Genomic DNA, 13,934 nt, shown 5'->3' on the forward strand with positions numbered 1-13,934 from the left:
CTCAGGGAGTTTGTGTGTTCGCTCAGACACGTGAAAAATTAGAGGGAACATTGGTTGTTAATACTCCTAGACTGTAGGGGGAGCTAGATAGCTAGAGGAAGTTACCTTTGAGCAGACGGTGATGGCGAAGCTTTGTTTACATGTGAACCACAGTTCGATAAAATACCTTCTCTTCAAGTAATGGTGTCATTCTTGAGAACCCACAACAACATAGAGAAACAAGACACTCAGCACCGCTCCTCTCTCTCTCTGAGTCCTTAGCAAATCTCCTTCTCACGATGACGTTTCCATCGAGGCCAAGGAAAAGGAGATAGGCGCTAATTTCGAAATAACACCCCACGTGGTTACGTTGCGTAGCTGAGTCACGTGACCGCACAGTAGCAAATCGCCACAGAGCCAGGAAACGGGGGCGGAGGAAGTGTGTGTGCAGGAGAGGAGTCGAGCAGAGAGAGCTGCTTTTTCATGAAACGGGAGTAAAGTAGTGAACTTACAGGAACATATACCACTACCAACGTTTGGATCGATATCTGCATCGATCTGCACCCTTGTCTCCTGGATTGTAGCTGAGATCAGCGTGAACCACGTGGGTCTCTGCTCCCTGATCTGTTTCCTGTTTGGAAAGACTTCCAGCTTCATCACGGAGTTTCTCTCGGTTTGTGGGCTCATCTAAAGGTAAGCACCGAGCTAACTTTAATGTGGGTTCAGTTTATGTTGAGTTTAGCTCTGTTGAGAATAATAGATTGCTTGGTATACACTGGAGTTAGACAGACTGTAGAGTTTGTGATTGTCTGCAACAATATAATACGGCGGTTGCTAGTGGGAAAGAATACATACAGAAAAATAGTCTTTGAATATGAACAAAGGGTGCAGGGCAGGAGAAGAGCCAACCCCCAGGACATGAAGCCACAGGTACAAGTGTGGGGGAGGACAATCAGCCTTTAGAATAGGACTTCATAGGATGATCTCCAGATGCATCTGTATTTTATTTTCTTCCAGCGCAAATAAAGACGGCTGATTCTTCACCTGGAAGTAAAAGTCTCCAAAAGGTCGCTACCATCAAAAATCCGTGAAATCGGCGAAGTGTGTTCACAGTTTATTGTGAACACGTTGACATAGTGAGAAACTGTTTGCAGAAAAACACCAACTAATCATTAGCTCAGCATGCTGGGAGAAGATGAACGCTCGCTTGCTTGTTCAGTTATTTCCATCTTGCTTTGACTGCAGCTGTAAGCTGACGTATTCCAGCATGATTTGTAAAAACAGTTTTGATAAACACAAAGCTGGACAGCTTTTGTTCTGAGTCTAAGAAGCTTAGAAGGAAAGTGACCGGACTTTTCGTGTGGCTAGGTGCACACACACACACACTTTATGGATTTTTTGAAGCTGAGCTTTTATACATGATGAATTGCTCTCTTCAGTTGGGTGTCTTCCCTGCTGCCTTTAAAACGGCGGTGGTGAGGCCCCTTCTGAAGAAGAGCAATTTGGATTGTAATGATTTTCATAACTACAGACCTGTATCCAACTTACCATTTTTAAGTAAAATTTTAGAAAAACTTGATTTTACTCAGATTAATGATTTTTTGAATGACAGACAGATCCTGGAGATATTTCAGTCTGGATTCAGGGTGAACCATAGCACAGAGACCGCTCTCCTCAAGGATTAAATGATATTAGGCGTAACTGGGACTCCCAAAAGCTCTCAGTCCTGGTGCTACTGGATCTAAGCACAGCCTTTGATACAGTAGACCACGCTATACTTTTAAACAGACTGAAACACATGGTGGGCCTCTCTGGTGCTGTACGCAACTGGTTCACTTCCTATCTCTCAGACAGAACTTTTATGGTGAGTATGGATACATGCTCCTCTAAGATCCATAAAATGACATGTGGTGTGCCTCAAGGGTCGGTGTTAGCAGAGCTGCTCTGTGCAGCGTTATGGCATAATAATTTTGAGGGAGAATAAAAAGTCGACACACATATCTTATTCCTGACGGAGGACTCTTCCACTACACTTCTCCAGTCCCTTCACAAAGTCGTTGCATGGTGAGACATGGATAGGAAGTGGGCGGAGCCTTTTACCGTCATTTTATTACGACACAAAGTACAAACACCTGTGGACACACAATCCAACACCCCCACTTGTACACAGGTTGGGGGAAAAACAGTCCTCCGGAAAAAAACATCTTACATTCCAAACACAAATACAGAGAATTTGTCTAACTTAGACTTTGAAACTGGTTTCGTCATCATATCTGCTACCATTGACTCAGTTGGACAGTAATCAATGAGCACTTTCCTTTCATGTACAGCTGACCTTATAAAATGATATTTCCCATCAATGTGTTTACATCTTTGTCTGTTCACTGGATTTTTTGACAAAGCGATTGTTCCCTGATTGTCCTCCAATATCATAGGTATTTCATACTCAAACTCATCAAGATCTTGAATCAAATAAGTCAAATACATACATTCCTGAATTGTTGCTGCTAATGTCATGTATTCGGCTTCACAAGTTGATAGTGCTGTAGTTGTCTGCTTTTTGGTTTTCCATGATATCAAAGGACCATTTTCATTTAGGCTTACACAATAACCCGTCATACTGCGTCTATCAGAAACATCGGATGCCCAATCTGCATCACTATATGCTCGTAGACCTAGTTTTCCACTTGAACATTTCCTAAAACACAGTTCTTTTCCTCGACTACCTTTTAGATACCTCAGAACATGTTTCACTGCTGTCCAATCATCAACAGTTGGCGCATTGAAATGTTGTGACAGTTTGCTGACAACATAGCTTAAATCAGGTCGCGTACAATAGCTCAGATAAATAAGACATCCTACCGCTTCACGATATCTCCTCACATCTGGTAATGTCTCGAATTTATCAGAATGAGTCCATTTCTGTTCACAGGGTGTTAACCTTGGCTTACAGTTTTGCATGTTAAATCTCTTTAAAATGTTCTCAATATACATTTTCTGTGACATTTTGACACATTCTTTTTCTTGAAGAAAATCTATTCCTAGAAAATGGTTAAGTTTCCCCAGATCTTTCATTTGGAATTTAGAAGAGAGCATTTCTTTCACGCCTGAAAGCACATTTTCATTGTTAGCTGCAATGAGTAAATCATCCACCCACACTATGATGATTACTTTTCACTTTCAGTTTCTTTTGAATACACACAATGATCAGCAATATTTTGTCTAAATCCACAACTGCTTAAATAGTCATGTAAGGTTTGGTTCCAGTTACGACCCGATTGCTTCAGCCCATAAAGTGATTTCTTTAGTCTATACACCAGTTTATTAGTCTCACTTGACTCTGTCTCAAAACCTTCTGGTTGTTGTATATATATTTCTTCATTTATTGGTGCATGTAGATAGGCGGTTTTTACATCCATCTGGTGAACCAACATATCATCCTGAACCACTTTCTGCATCAAAACTCTCACACTCGATAAGTTAGCAGTTGGTGAAAAAGTCTCCTCATAATCAACTCCTTTTGTTTGACTAAAACCTTTAGCCACAAATCGAGCTTTATATCTGTCTGATCCGTCTGAGTTCTTTTTAACGGCATAAACCCATTTACCCCCACTGCTTTCTTACCCTCTGGTAAAGTGGTTAAAGTAAATGTGTCATTCTCCTTAAGGGATTGAATTTCTTCATTCATCGCTTTTTCCCATTCTTTTGACTCACTTGACACAATAGCTTCGCTAAATGATGTGGGTATTTCACACAACAATCTGTAGCAATAATCAACACTGATTTGCATCTGTTCATTTTCACACTCTTTCACATCCGTGATATAATCACTCAAATAATCAGGTCTCTTTCTGATTCTGGATGGATAACGTGTAGCTCCAGCATCTACCTTATCCTCAGTTTTAACCTCGGACTCAGTTTGACTGCTTTCACTACCATCTGGAATATCCTCATCCTTCGCCTGTTTGGGTTCACCATCTTTTCTGGATTCATAAACCTCATCTTCATACATCTGATCACTCTGTGTTTGTTGATCCATTGTCGCGGGATTTAGTATTTTTATCAATCTGTGCTTTTCAACTTTCCCGGTTTTTGGGAAATAGATCAAATATGCTGGACTATTTTTGTCATATCCCAAGAAAACACCTTTGTCGCATCTTGGATCCAGCTTTCCCTATTTTGTTTATAAGCATAGCACAATGATCCGAATTTTTCATTCTAGAAAGATCAGGTCTTTTTCAGTTAACATCTTATACGCTGTCTGACCTGTGCGTTTGTTAAAACATCGGTTCGAATCACTCCCGCGGTTTGTACTGCATATGGCCATAAAGACTTTGGCACCGCTCTCAACTAACATGCATCTCGCCATGTCAAAAAGTGTACGCCAGTTCCTCTCTGCTGTTCCGTTTTGATGAGGCGAATATGGCGCCGAAGTTTCCTGCCTAATGCCGTGTCTACTTAATAAATCTCTGAACTGTCTGCTTGTAAATTCAGTTCCATTATCAGAACGAATGCACTTGATTTTCCCATATGACGCCACGTCTGCAATAAATCTTTCAGTTGCTTGAGTTGTATCACTTTTGTGTTTCAGATTATATACAAATGTTGCACCTGAATAATCATCAACAAACGACAAAACAAACTTAAACCCTTCTTTAGAGTTTGGCGTAATCGGACCAGCTAAATCCGTATGTACCAACTCTAATGCTGCCCTGGCCTTTTCATCTGGTTCTCGGTTCCTAGTTTGAGTAAACTTCCCTTGTATACAGGCTTCACATTGCATATTTTTGTTGATTTTACCCTTAATTTCCATTCCATCAACGACATTTTGCAGATTTTGAACATCCTCATAATTACAGTGTCCTAGAATTTCATGCCACGTTTGCATATCAAAACATCCATTACATTTCTCTTCAAACTCTTGCACAGTGTTTATAAAGAACAGTCTCTCGTGTTCATATATAGGAATTTTGTTCCATCAACATGTTTAAGAAAACTGTCCCGTGTTTGAAAACCACAGTGGCTCCGTTACTAGTAGCTGCTTTTACTGACAAAATGTCCTGTGGGAACGATGGAATGTAGAGTGCTTGTTTCAATGTTACCTTGTGGCTGCGTCCTTTACTGTCAATCATACTTATCTCAGCATCTCCTCGCCGCTTTGCAGCTCCTCTGCTCCGCCTTCCGTCAGCCAACTCTACACAATGAGCCTCGGGTCGAAAAGTGTCATCAAAAGTCTTAAAACTCTCGATCTTCGTGAAGATATGTGACGTCGCTCCCGTATCCACCAGTAGCTGGTTATTCAGCATCTCTTGACCGCCGTCCGAGACCCTCTGGGGTTTGGAGCCCGTCTTGAACGCGTAGTCCTTCTCCACGACCCCTCTCGCTTCATCCCGTCTTAGCTTCCTTCTACAGGTCGCATCTTTGTGTGTACTACTCTGGCAAAAACTGCACCATACTCTGGATCGGCACGTTCTTGCAGTGTGTCCCTTTAGTCCACATTTAAAACACACAATCTCATTATCCTTTGATCTTCGGTCATCTGCTCGCCATGAAGTAGAATCCTGGTCTGATTGCACTTTTGTCCTCATTACGTTGTCATCAGTTACAGCCGCACGCATTCTCTCGGTTTCTTCATAACTTCTGAGTTTTACTTTAAACTCTGAAAATGTGATTTTTGCTTCGCTCTGTGTAACGTGCACAATCAGGGGTTTAAACGTCTCTGGTAGACCTTTCATTATCATTGCGATCAGAAGTCCATCAGTTAATGACTCACCCGCATTTTTAACGCTGTGATAATTGCTTCTGCTCGGATAATATAGTCCGTCACACTTTCATTCTTTTCATTTGTGAGAGAAGTAAGTTCGGTGTACAGACTTATGATCCTTGGCTTGCCCACTCCTGCATAATGACCTCTCAAAATTTTTAGGGCTTTCCGTCCGTCATCAACTGCATCTCTCATAACTAACGATAAACTTTTGTCATCCAGAAATTGTATCAACTCTGCATATGCTTCTGCATTTTTGTCATCATCTTCACCATCGGCTTCTTCATCACCCTCAGCCAAGATGACATCTTTCAAACCTTGTAGTCTGAGATGACCAAGGAACTTCGTTTCCCATATCTCATATTTCCTTTCATCTCCATCAAACTGCAAACGGGAATATCGACTGCCCGACTCTGCCGTGCGTCTGCTCATGATGCACAAAACGCTTACTCACTCAATCGTGCCAAACTTTTAACACCTGCCGGTAACTTGCGGTTTCAGGAAACGCTGCCCTTCCTTTGGCAGTTACAGGATCTCTTTACTGCTGCTCTGGGCCCATAACCTGTTAGCAGAGCTGCTCTGTGCAGCGTTATGGCATAATAATTTTGAGGGAGAATAAAAAGTCGACACACATATCTTATTCCTGACGGAGGACTCTTCCACTACACTTCTCCAGTCCCTTCACAAAGTCGTTGCATGGTGAGACATGGATAGGAAGTGGGCGGAGCCTTTTACCGTCATTTTATTACGACGCAAAGTACAAACACCTGTGGACACACAATCCAACAGTCGGTTTGTTAGGGTTCAAATGTTGAGAGGGAATCCAAAAATAACCACAGATCCAGCCGGGTGCAATTAGACGGCATTTTAATGAATACACATGTGTGAGTCCGACCGCTGTGCAGATTTCAGCGTCGAACTACTTACAATAGTCAAGACAAAGGCTTTATAGGGTTGGCAGTCTTCCTGTTGCCAGGCAGACTTAAACAAAGCATACGTCACTCCAAAACCACAAATGTTCTGTTGACAACTTTTAACATAGTTTTAAAAAGAACATTGTCTTCGGGTCAAAGCCAGGTGCTTCCTGTCTCCATCCTCGGACGCTCGCCTCCGCTGTCGCTTATCTCTGAGACATCTGGTGTACTTCCTGGAACAGACTAACACGTACGCCTCGACTTCTTACCTACTCAAAGGAGTCTATCTAATATATGTGTGCGTGCACGTACGGGGGCGCGTGCGTGCTGTGTACTGCGTACGTGTCATGACCTCTCTCACTATATGTGTCTGTATGTGTGTGTATGTCTCTCTGAACCCTAGTTGACCTCAACTTAGGCAACCAGGCTAAGGCCATCCTGTGTGTAATGATCTTGACTTACATGTAAAATGTATAAAACAAATGTTTCAATCTAATACAACTACTTGAAGCATAATCAAAGCAAATATAAATGCATAATAAAACACTCTAAAATGCTCTTGGCTTGCACTCACTCTGCTTTCGGTTTCACTTCTGAAAAGCCTGCAACTGCAAAAGCCTATAACTTCCTGTCTCATTTTGGCACAGAGTGTATTTCCTGTCCCTGCAGTCTACACAGAAACATTTGAGATTATAGAAGCATTAAAAACATTTAAAATTATAGATTCAACTCAACAGTTTAAAGTGGTTATTGCTGGAATTGTAATAAAGACTAATTATTACCCATATATTTGAACATCTGAATGCATCTAGATGCAACATCACTATTAATAACGAAATGGTTAATGATGATTATAGAAATAGCAGTAAATAATAGCAGCAAAATATCCTTTTAATCTCTACAGGTTTTAGGCCCTGTACTTTTTAATTTGTATATGCTCCCTCTTGGCAGCGTCATCAGGAGGCATGGAGTGAACTTCCACAGTTACGCTGATGACACTCAGCTGTATATCTCCGTGTCTCCTGATGACACCAGACCAATGGATGCCCTTTTTAACTGTATTCTAGATATAAAATCTTGGATGGCAGAAAACTTTTTACAGCTTAACCAGGACAAAACTGAAGTTTTAATCATTGGTCCTGAGGCTCAGAGAGAGAAACTCTTGTCTAAATTACAGGCATTTTCACTATGCCCTTCACTACAAGTGAAAAACCTGGGTGTTATTTTTGACTCTGAGCTTGGTTTTATCTCACATATTAAACGCGTAACCAAAATTGGATTTTATCATCTAAAAAATATAGCCAGAGTCCGCCCTATTCTCTCTCAGGCCAACACGGAGATGCTGATGCATGCTTTTATTACCAGTCGCATTGATTACTGTAATGCCCTGCTCTCTGGTCTCCCCAAAAAGAATATTTCACCCTTACAACTTTTGCAAAACTCTGCAGCTTGTGTGCTGACGAAGACCAGAGGGCGGGCTCACATATTACACCGGTTTTACAATCGCTGCATTGGCTCCCCGTGTGTTTCAGGATCGATTTTAAAGTTCTTTTATTGGTTTTTAAATGTCTTAATGGTCTTGGGCCTTCTTATCTTTCAGACCTGCTTTTACCATATGAACCCTCGCCGACCCTGAGGTCCTCTGGTACTGGCCTTTTGATTGTCCCTAAAGTCAGGACACATACTCACGGAGAGGCAGCTTTTCAGTGGTATGGTCCTCGTCTGTGGAACAGCCTGCCGGAGGAGCTCAGGGCCGCAGAGAACGTACATGTTTTTAAGAACAGGCTCAAGACCCACCTTTTTAATTTAGCTTTTACCTAATATTTATTGATTTTATTCTTATTCATTTTTTATCTTCTTACTCTATTTATATTTATCTTTATACTGTATCCCATTCTTATTTATTTTATCTCTTTATCCTGTTTATATTCTTATTAGGTCATATCTCCAGTGTTTCCTCGGAGGGGGCTCTCTGCACCAGGGCTGTGATCGACCGTGGCTGCTTGGGCTCTGTGGATCCTCTCAGCCTGGCTGGGGGTTTCTTTGCGTCCCTCCTGCTGTGTGCCCAGCCTGGAGGCTGCGGTCTGTGACCGGCTCTGTGTTTCCTCACTTGGCTAATGCGTACCCAGCCCAATTTTACTGTTTTAAGTGTGCGTGTCTGTCTGTGTGTGTGTGTGTGTGTGTGTGTGGGGGATGTGTGTTTTCATGATGGTTTATGTCAATGAGAGTGTGGGGAGTGAGTGGGAGGGTGGGGTGGGGTGGGCTGCTTTTAACCATGTAAAGCACTTTGTGCTACATTTTTTGTATGAAAAGTGCTTTATAAATAAAGATTGATTGATTAAAGATTGATTGACATATAATACGTATATATACATACGTGTGTGTGTGTGTGTCCCAGCTGAGTAACAGGAGGAGAAGAGTCTGGTGGAGCAACAGAGGAACAATTTCAGCCATTTGGACTCAGCTCAGCCACTACAGAGGAAACAATGACTTCAAAACAAAAGGTGAGAAAAATATCACAGTTACAATATTATTGAAACTGTGTGCACAGCTGGTTGGTTTTTAAAAACCCGTTAACAGCAGCTTTATCGTTTGCATCCTGGGCTCATCCATATATACAGAATCTACATTCAAAATCAGAAACCACAGAAGTTACAAGAAAATACAAAGATCATATTTTATAAGCACACATTGAAACAACAATATCATCAGTTGAACTTGCAATTTCGGAAAAGATTTTCTTCATTGATCAATGTTTCTTCAATAATGTCATTTTAATTATACCTCTCATTGTGTCACATCATTGTAATGTGATACTGCCACCAGAAGGTGGTGGTAACACACCAACAATGTGTTTGTTGACATGTTTGATTCCACTGATGGAGGGAGTTTCAGTTTGTTCCACGACTGCATTTCACTCACTGCCTCTGTTTGTATCTCTGTCACTGCAGGACCAACATGGAGTGAGAAGTCAGCGCTCTCAGGAGGCCGACAAACCTCACAGAAGAAAGGGAGAGAAAACCTACAGCTGTGATGAGTGTGGGAAGGATTTTACCCGGACTGGAGACTTAAAAAAACACCAACTCATCCACAGTGGAGTTAAAGCGTACAGCTGTGAGTTTTGTGGAAAGTCTTTTACCGAGGCTGGACACTTAAAAAAACACCAACTCATCCACAGTGGAGTTAAAGCGTACAGCTGTGAGTTTTGTGGAAAGTCTTTTACCGAGGCTGGACACTTAAAAAAACACCAACTCATCCACAGTGGAGTTAAACCTTATAGCTGTGAGTTGTGTGGAAAGTCTTTTACCCAGGCTGGACACTTAAAAACACACCAACTCATCCACAGTGGAGTTAAACCTTACAGCTGTGACTTGTGTGGAAAGTCTTTTACCCTGGCTGGAACCTTAAAAAAACACCGACTCATCCACAGTGGATTTAAACCTTACAGCTGTGAGTTGTGTGGAAAGTCTTTTACCCAGGCTGGACACTTAAAAACACACCAACTCATCCACAGTGGAGTTAAACCGTATAGCTGTGATTTGTGTGGAAAGTCTTTTACCCAGGCTGGAGACTTAAAAAAACACCAACTCATCCACAGTGGAGTTAAACCGTATAGCTGTGACTTGTGTGGAAAGTCTTTTACCGAGGCTGGATACTTAAAAAAACACCAACTCATCCACAGTGGAGTTAAACCTTATAGCTGTGAGTTGTGTGGAAAGTCTTTTACCCAGGCTGGAAACTTAAAAACACACCAACTCATCCACAGTGGAGTTAAACCTTACAGCTGTGACTTGTGTGGAAAGTCTTTTACCCTGGCTGGAACCTTAAAAAAACACCAACTCATCCACAGTGGAGTTAAACCGTATAGCTGTGACTTGTGTGGAAAGTCTTTTACCGAGGCTGGATACTTAAAAAAACACCAACTCATCCACAGTGGAGTTAAACCTTATAGCTGTGAGTTGTGTGGAAAGTCTTTTACCCAGGCTGGAAACTTAAAAACACACCAACTCATCCACAGTGGATTTAAAGCTTACAGCTGTGACTTGTGTGGAAAGTCTTTTACCCAGGCTGGAGACTTAAAAAAACACACTGGAAATGAAGTTTCCTGCTGTAATCAGTGTGGGAAAATGTTTACCACAGATACACAGTTAAAACGACACATGTTTAGCCACACTAAGGAGAGACCTTACAAATGTGACCTGTGTGAGAAGACCTTTAAATCTCCACATCACCTGAGAAACCACCGACAGATCCACACCAGAAAGTAACTCTACAAGTGCAGTTACTGTGAGGTATGTATTTATGTTTTATCTTGTAATTTTAACCTGAGTGTTTGGAACAAGTCTGATCAGTAAACTTATGGAGTTATACTGAATGAACTGTTTGGAAAAATGAAGACTCATTTTCGCTCAGTAAGCTCAGTGTTATAATGTAAACAGTAAAACGTAATTGGATGTTGGCAGAGATGCTCTTTATTTCAGGTGACGTTCAGGATAAAAACGTTGAAGGAATTCCCTGACTTACACTGTCTTTGTTTAGAAGTGGAGCAAAGCACATGGATCCATTTCTCAACCCTGTCGTCACTGTGGTGGTGGGAAAGAGTTTCTCTGTGACCTTTGAGAAAAACCTCCAATCATGAACAGGACCTAAAACCACATCAACGTAGACACACTGGAGACAAAATGAACTACTGCAAAGAATGTGGGAGAGGCTTCCACACACCAAGTACATTAAAAATACATGACCTCTTCCACAGTGGGGTCAAAAAGCACATCTGTGACCAGTGTGGGTCATCCTTCACCACTGCACGTGAGCTTAAAGAACAAGCATAAGGGAATCCACACAGGAGACACACCATACAAGTGCAGACACTGTGACAAAAGCTTCTCACAATCAGGTCATTGTAACAAACATAAGTGTACACACATGGAAGTGAACTTCAGCTGTGACCAGTGTGACAAGAGCTTCAGGAATCTCAGTTCATACTCCGAACACAAACGATCCCACACTGTAAATTAACTGTTTCACTGTTACCAATGTGCAAAAACATTCACTTCATTATCTGCTCTGTGCAAACATCAGCCTGATCATGCAGGACTGAAATCACTGGATCACAATGAATCTGAAGAGAGAGAAAGATCCTCTTCTGGTTTCAGGGTCAGACTTAAAAACCTTGAGATCAGGCTCCACAGAGTTCAGCTGGAATCTCCCGTAAAGAGTGTCAGCTGATGTCACACTTGGATCTGATGAGGTAGCTCTGATTTCTGGACCTGCAGTGAATAATCCTGAATGTTACATTTAGGAAGCTGCATGTATAGATATGCATATCAAGTTTATGTTTTTTCCTTTGAGGGATTTTAATTCTCTAAAATGTTATCCCTGTTACATTTTAACCTTTGTTTCCTTAGGACACAGTAGTGTTTAGTAGTTGTACTTGTTACTGTATTATTAAAGTTATAGGAATGTCTTTTTTACCAAACAGATAATGTATCAGAATTGCAGATATATATATATATATATATATATATATATATATCAATTTCTTTCATTTGAACTTTCTTAGTGTTTCCAAAATTAACTTTTTTTAATGTATTCATTTAATGTGTTACCTCAGTTAAATTTCTATTCTTCATTCATATTTAATCTTTTGCTGTTGTAAAATCTTATCTTAAATCATTTTCTCCCAAAACTGCAAATTATTTCACAACAGTTGCTCTTAAAGTTGCTCTTGTTGTCTTAAATCTCTTAAATCTGTTGCTCTTATCTGTCCACCAGCTTTGAAACAACACCTGCTGTGACTTTATGTCCAGAAAAAAGAAACTCAACCTAAACTGGTTTTGGGCTGTACTTCCATGTAATACTAGTTTGTACCAGAAGATAGAGCAGTGAGGCTGTGTAACCTTTATTCAATTAGGCAAAGACCACATTCATATTCACATTGGCAGCAAAGAAATGTTACAAGTTCAAAAATTCAAATTCTATTAAACCTCTATTTTTGGCTCCTCCTTTCACTTTACTGTGTTCTTGAAGTCCACATGTTGTTTTTTAATGAATTCATTTTGATCCACATGTTCTGCAGCGGTTTTCTTGTTGATTTGAAGTTTGTATTATGAAATCGTGATTTGATTTGATCCTATATTTGATGAACTCTGTGTAACGTTTGTCTTATTAAACAGTTTGGTGTGAAAAATAAAGAAATGGTCTCACAACAAGTAGTTTGAGCCGTGATTTCAGATTCAAAGTAATGTAACTGTTTTCAGTGGAACATGTGGAGGTTTATCACAGGAGGAGACTTGGATGTTCTCCACTCACACTGAACAAGGATCCTGCAGCTCATTAAAAACTCTGAAATGATCTTCAAGGACAAAGATGTTTGATTTTTCTTAAAAACAAGATGTGGGTATGAAGTTTTCAGAGAGTATGTTAAAGATTCATTGTAATGAACATCTCACACAAAGCAGATGTTCCTGCATTGCAACAGCGGTTTGCAGACGTGTTCTCCCTCCTGCCCATCTGCAGGACTCTCATGGAGCACCACTTTGAAACGCAGCCTGGCGTCTGTTCATGACCTAACATGTTGCCTGAGCACAAGAGACAAATTGTGCAAAAGGAATTGGCTGAAATGCTGAAAATGCTGTTATCATAGGATGAAATGAGGATTTCCTCAGTGTTTGGTCTCCTATGCTTACCTTTTCTCCAGATGATTTGTCCGAGCTGTTGAGAGGGGCCGGTTGTCTTTAAGGTGCTTCCAGGTAATTAAGAAGTGAGCGCACAGTTTTATACGGTTCTGTGATGATTGTCACAAAGTGAACAAGGTCTCATGGTTTGATGCTTATCCCATGCCCTGGGTTGACCTGGACTGGTTAAGCACTGCTTAGCTTTTATCATGCTGGATTTAACCAACGCCTACTGGCAGATTCCCTTGTCTGCACAATCCAAAGACAAAAACGACCTTCTCCACTCTGTATGGTTCATGCCATTCATCACTCTTCTGTTTGGCTTGTTTGAAGCTGCGGCCATTTTTCAGCACATGCTGGAGCGATAGCTGTGTCCTCACACTGCATATCCTAATTTCTACCTGGATGATGTTGTCATTCATAGTGATACCTCGGTGGATCATGTGCAGTGGTTGGTCACGGTCACGGAGTCCGTGAGGCAGGCAGGGCTGATGGCAAACCCACAGAGGTGTATGGTTGGATGGAGGGAGGTACAGTATAATAAAATTGGCACAGAGCTTCCCCCATGCATTACCAAAGATTCACATCAAACTTATCCCA

General features: G+C 41.1%; 1 protein-coding gene and 1 long non-coding RNA gene across 2 annotated transcripts; both read left to right on the top strand.

Annotated features, from left to right (window-relative positions):
* Positions 1–612: 612 nt before the first annotated feature.
* LOC120438267 lies at positions 613–9,669 on the top strand. Its single transcript, XR_005611751.1, has 3 exons — positions 613–672; positions 9,056–9,161; positions 9,609–9,669. It is a non-coding gene; the product is annotated as an uncharacterized LOC120438267 (long non-coding RNA).
* Positions 9,670–9,824: 155 nt separating this feature from the next.
* On the top strand, positions 9,825–11,701 carry LOC120438254 (zinc finger protein 708-like; the record flags this gene model as incomplete). Its single annotated transcript, XM_039608702.1, has 3 exons — positions 9,825–10,695; positions 10,759–10,949; positions 11,197–11,701. Coding segments are annotated over 2 exons (1,038 nt in total), but the record flags the coding sequence as incomplete, so codon positions are not given.
* Positions 11,702–13,934: the final 2,233 nt, after the last annotated feature.

Source organism: Oreochromis aureus, linkage group 3, assembly GCF_013358895.1.
Source record: "Oreochromis aureus strain Israel breed Guangdong linkage group 3, ZZ_aureus, whole genome shotgun sequence".
In the NCBI taxonomy this organism is placed as follows: Eukaryota; Metazoa; Chordata; class Actinopteri; order Cichliformes; family Cichlidae; genus Oreochromis; species Oreochromis aureus.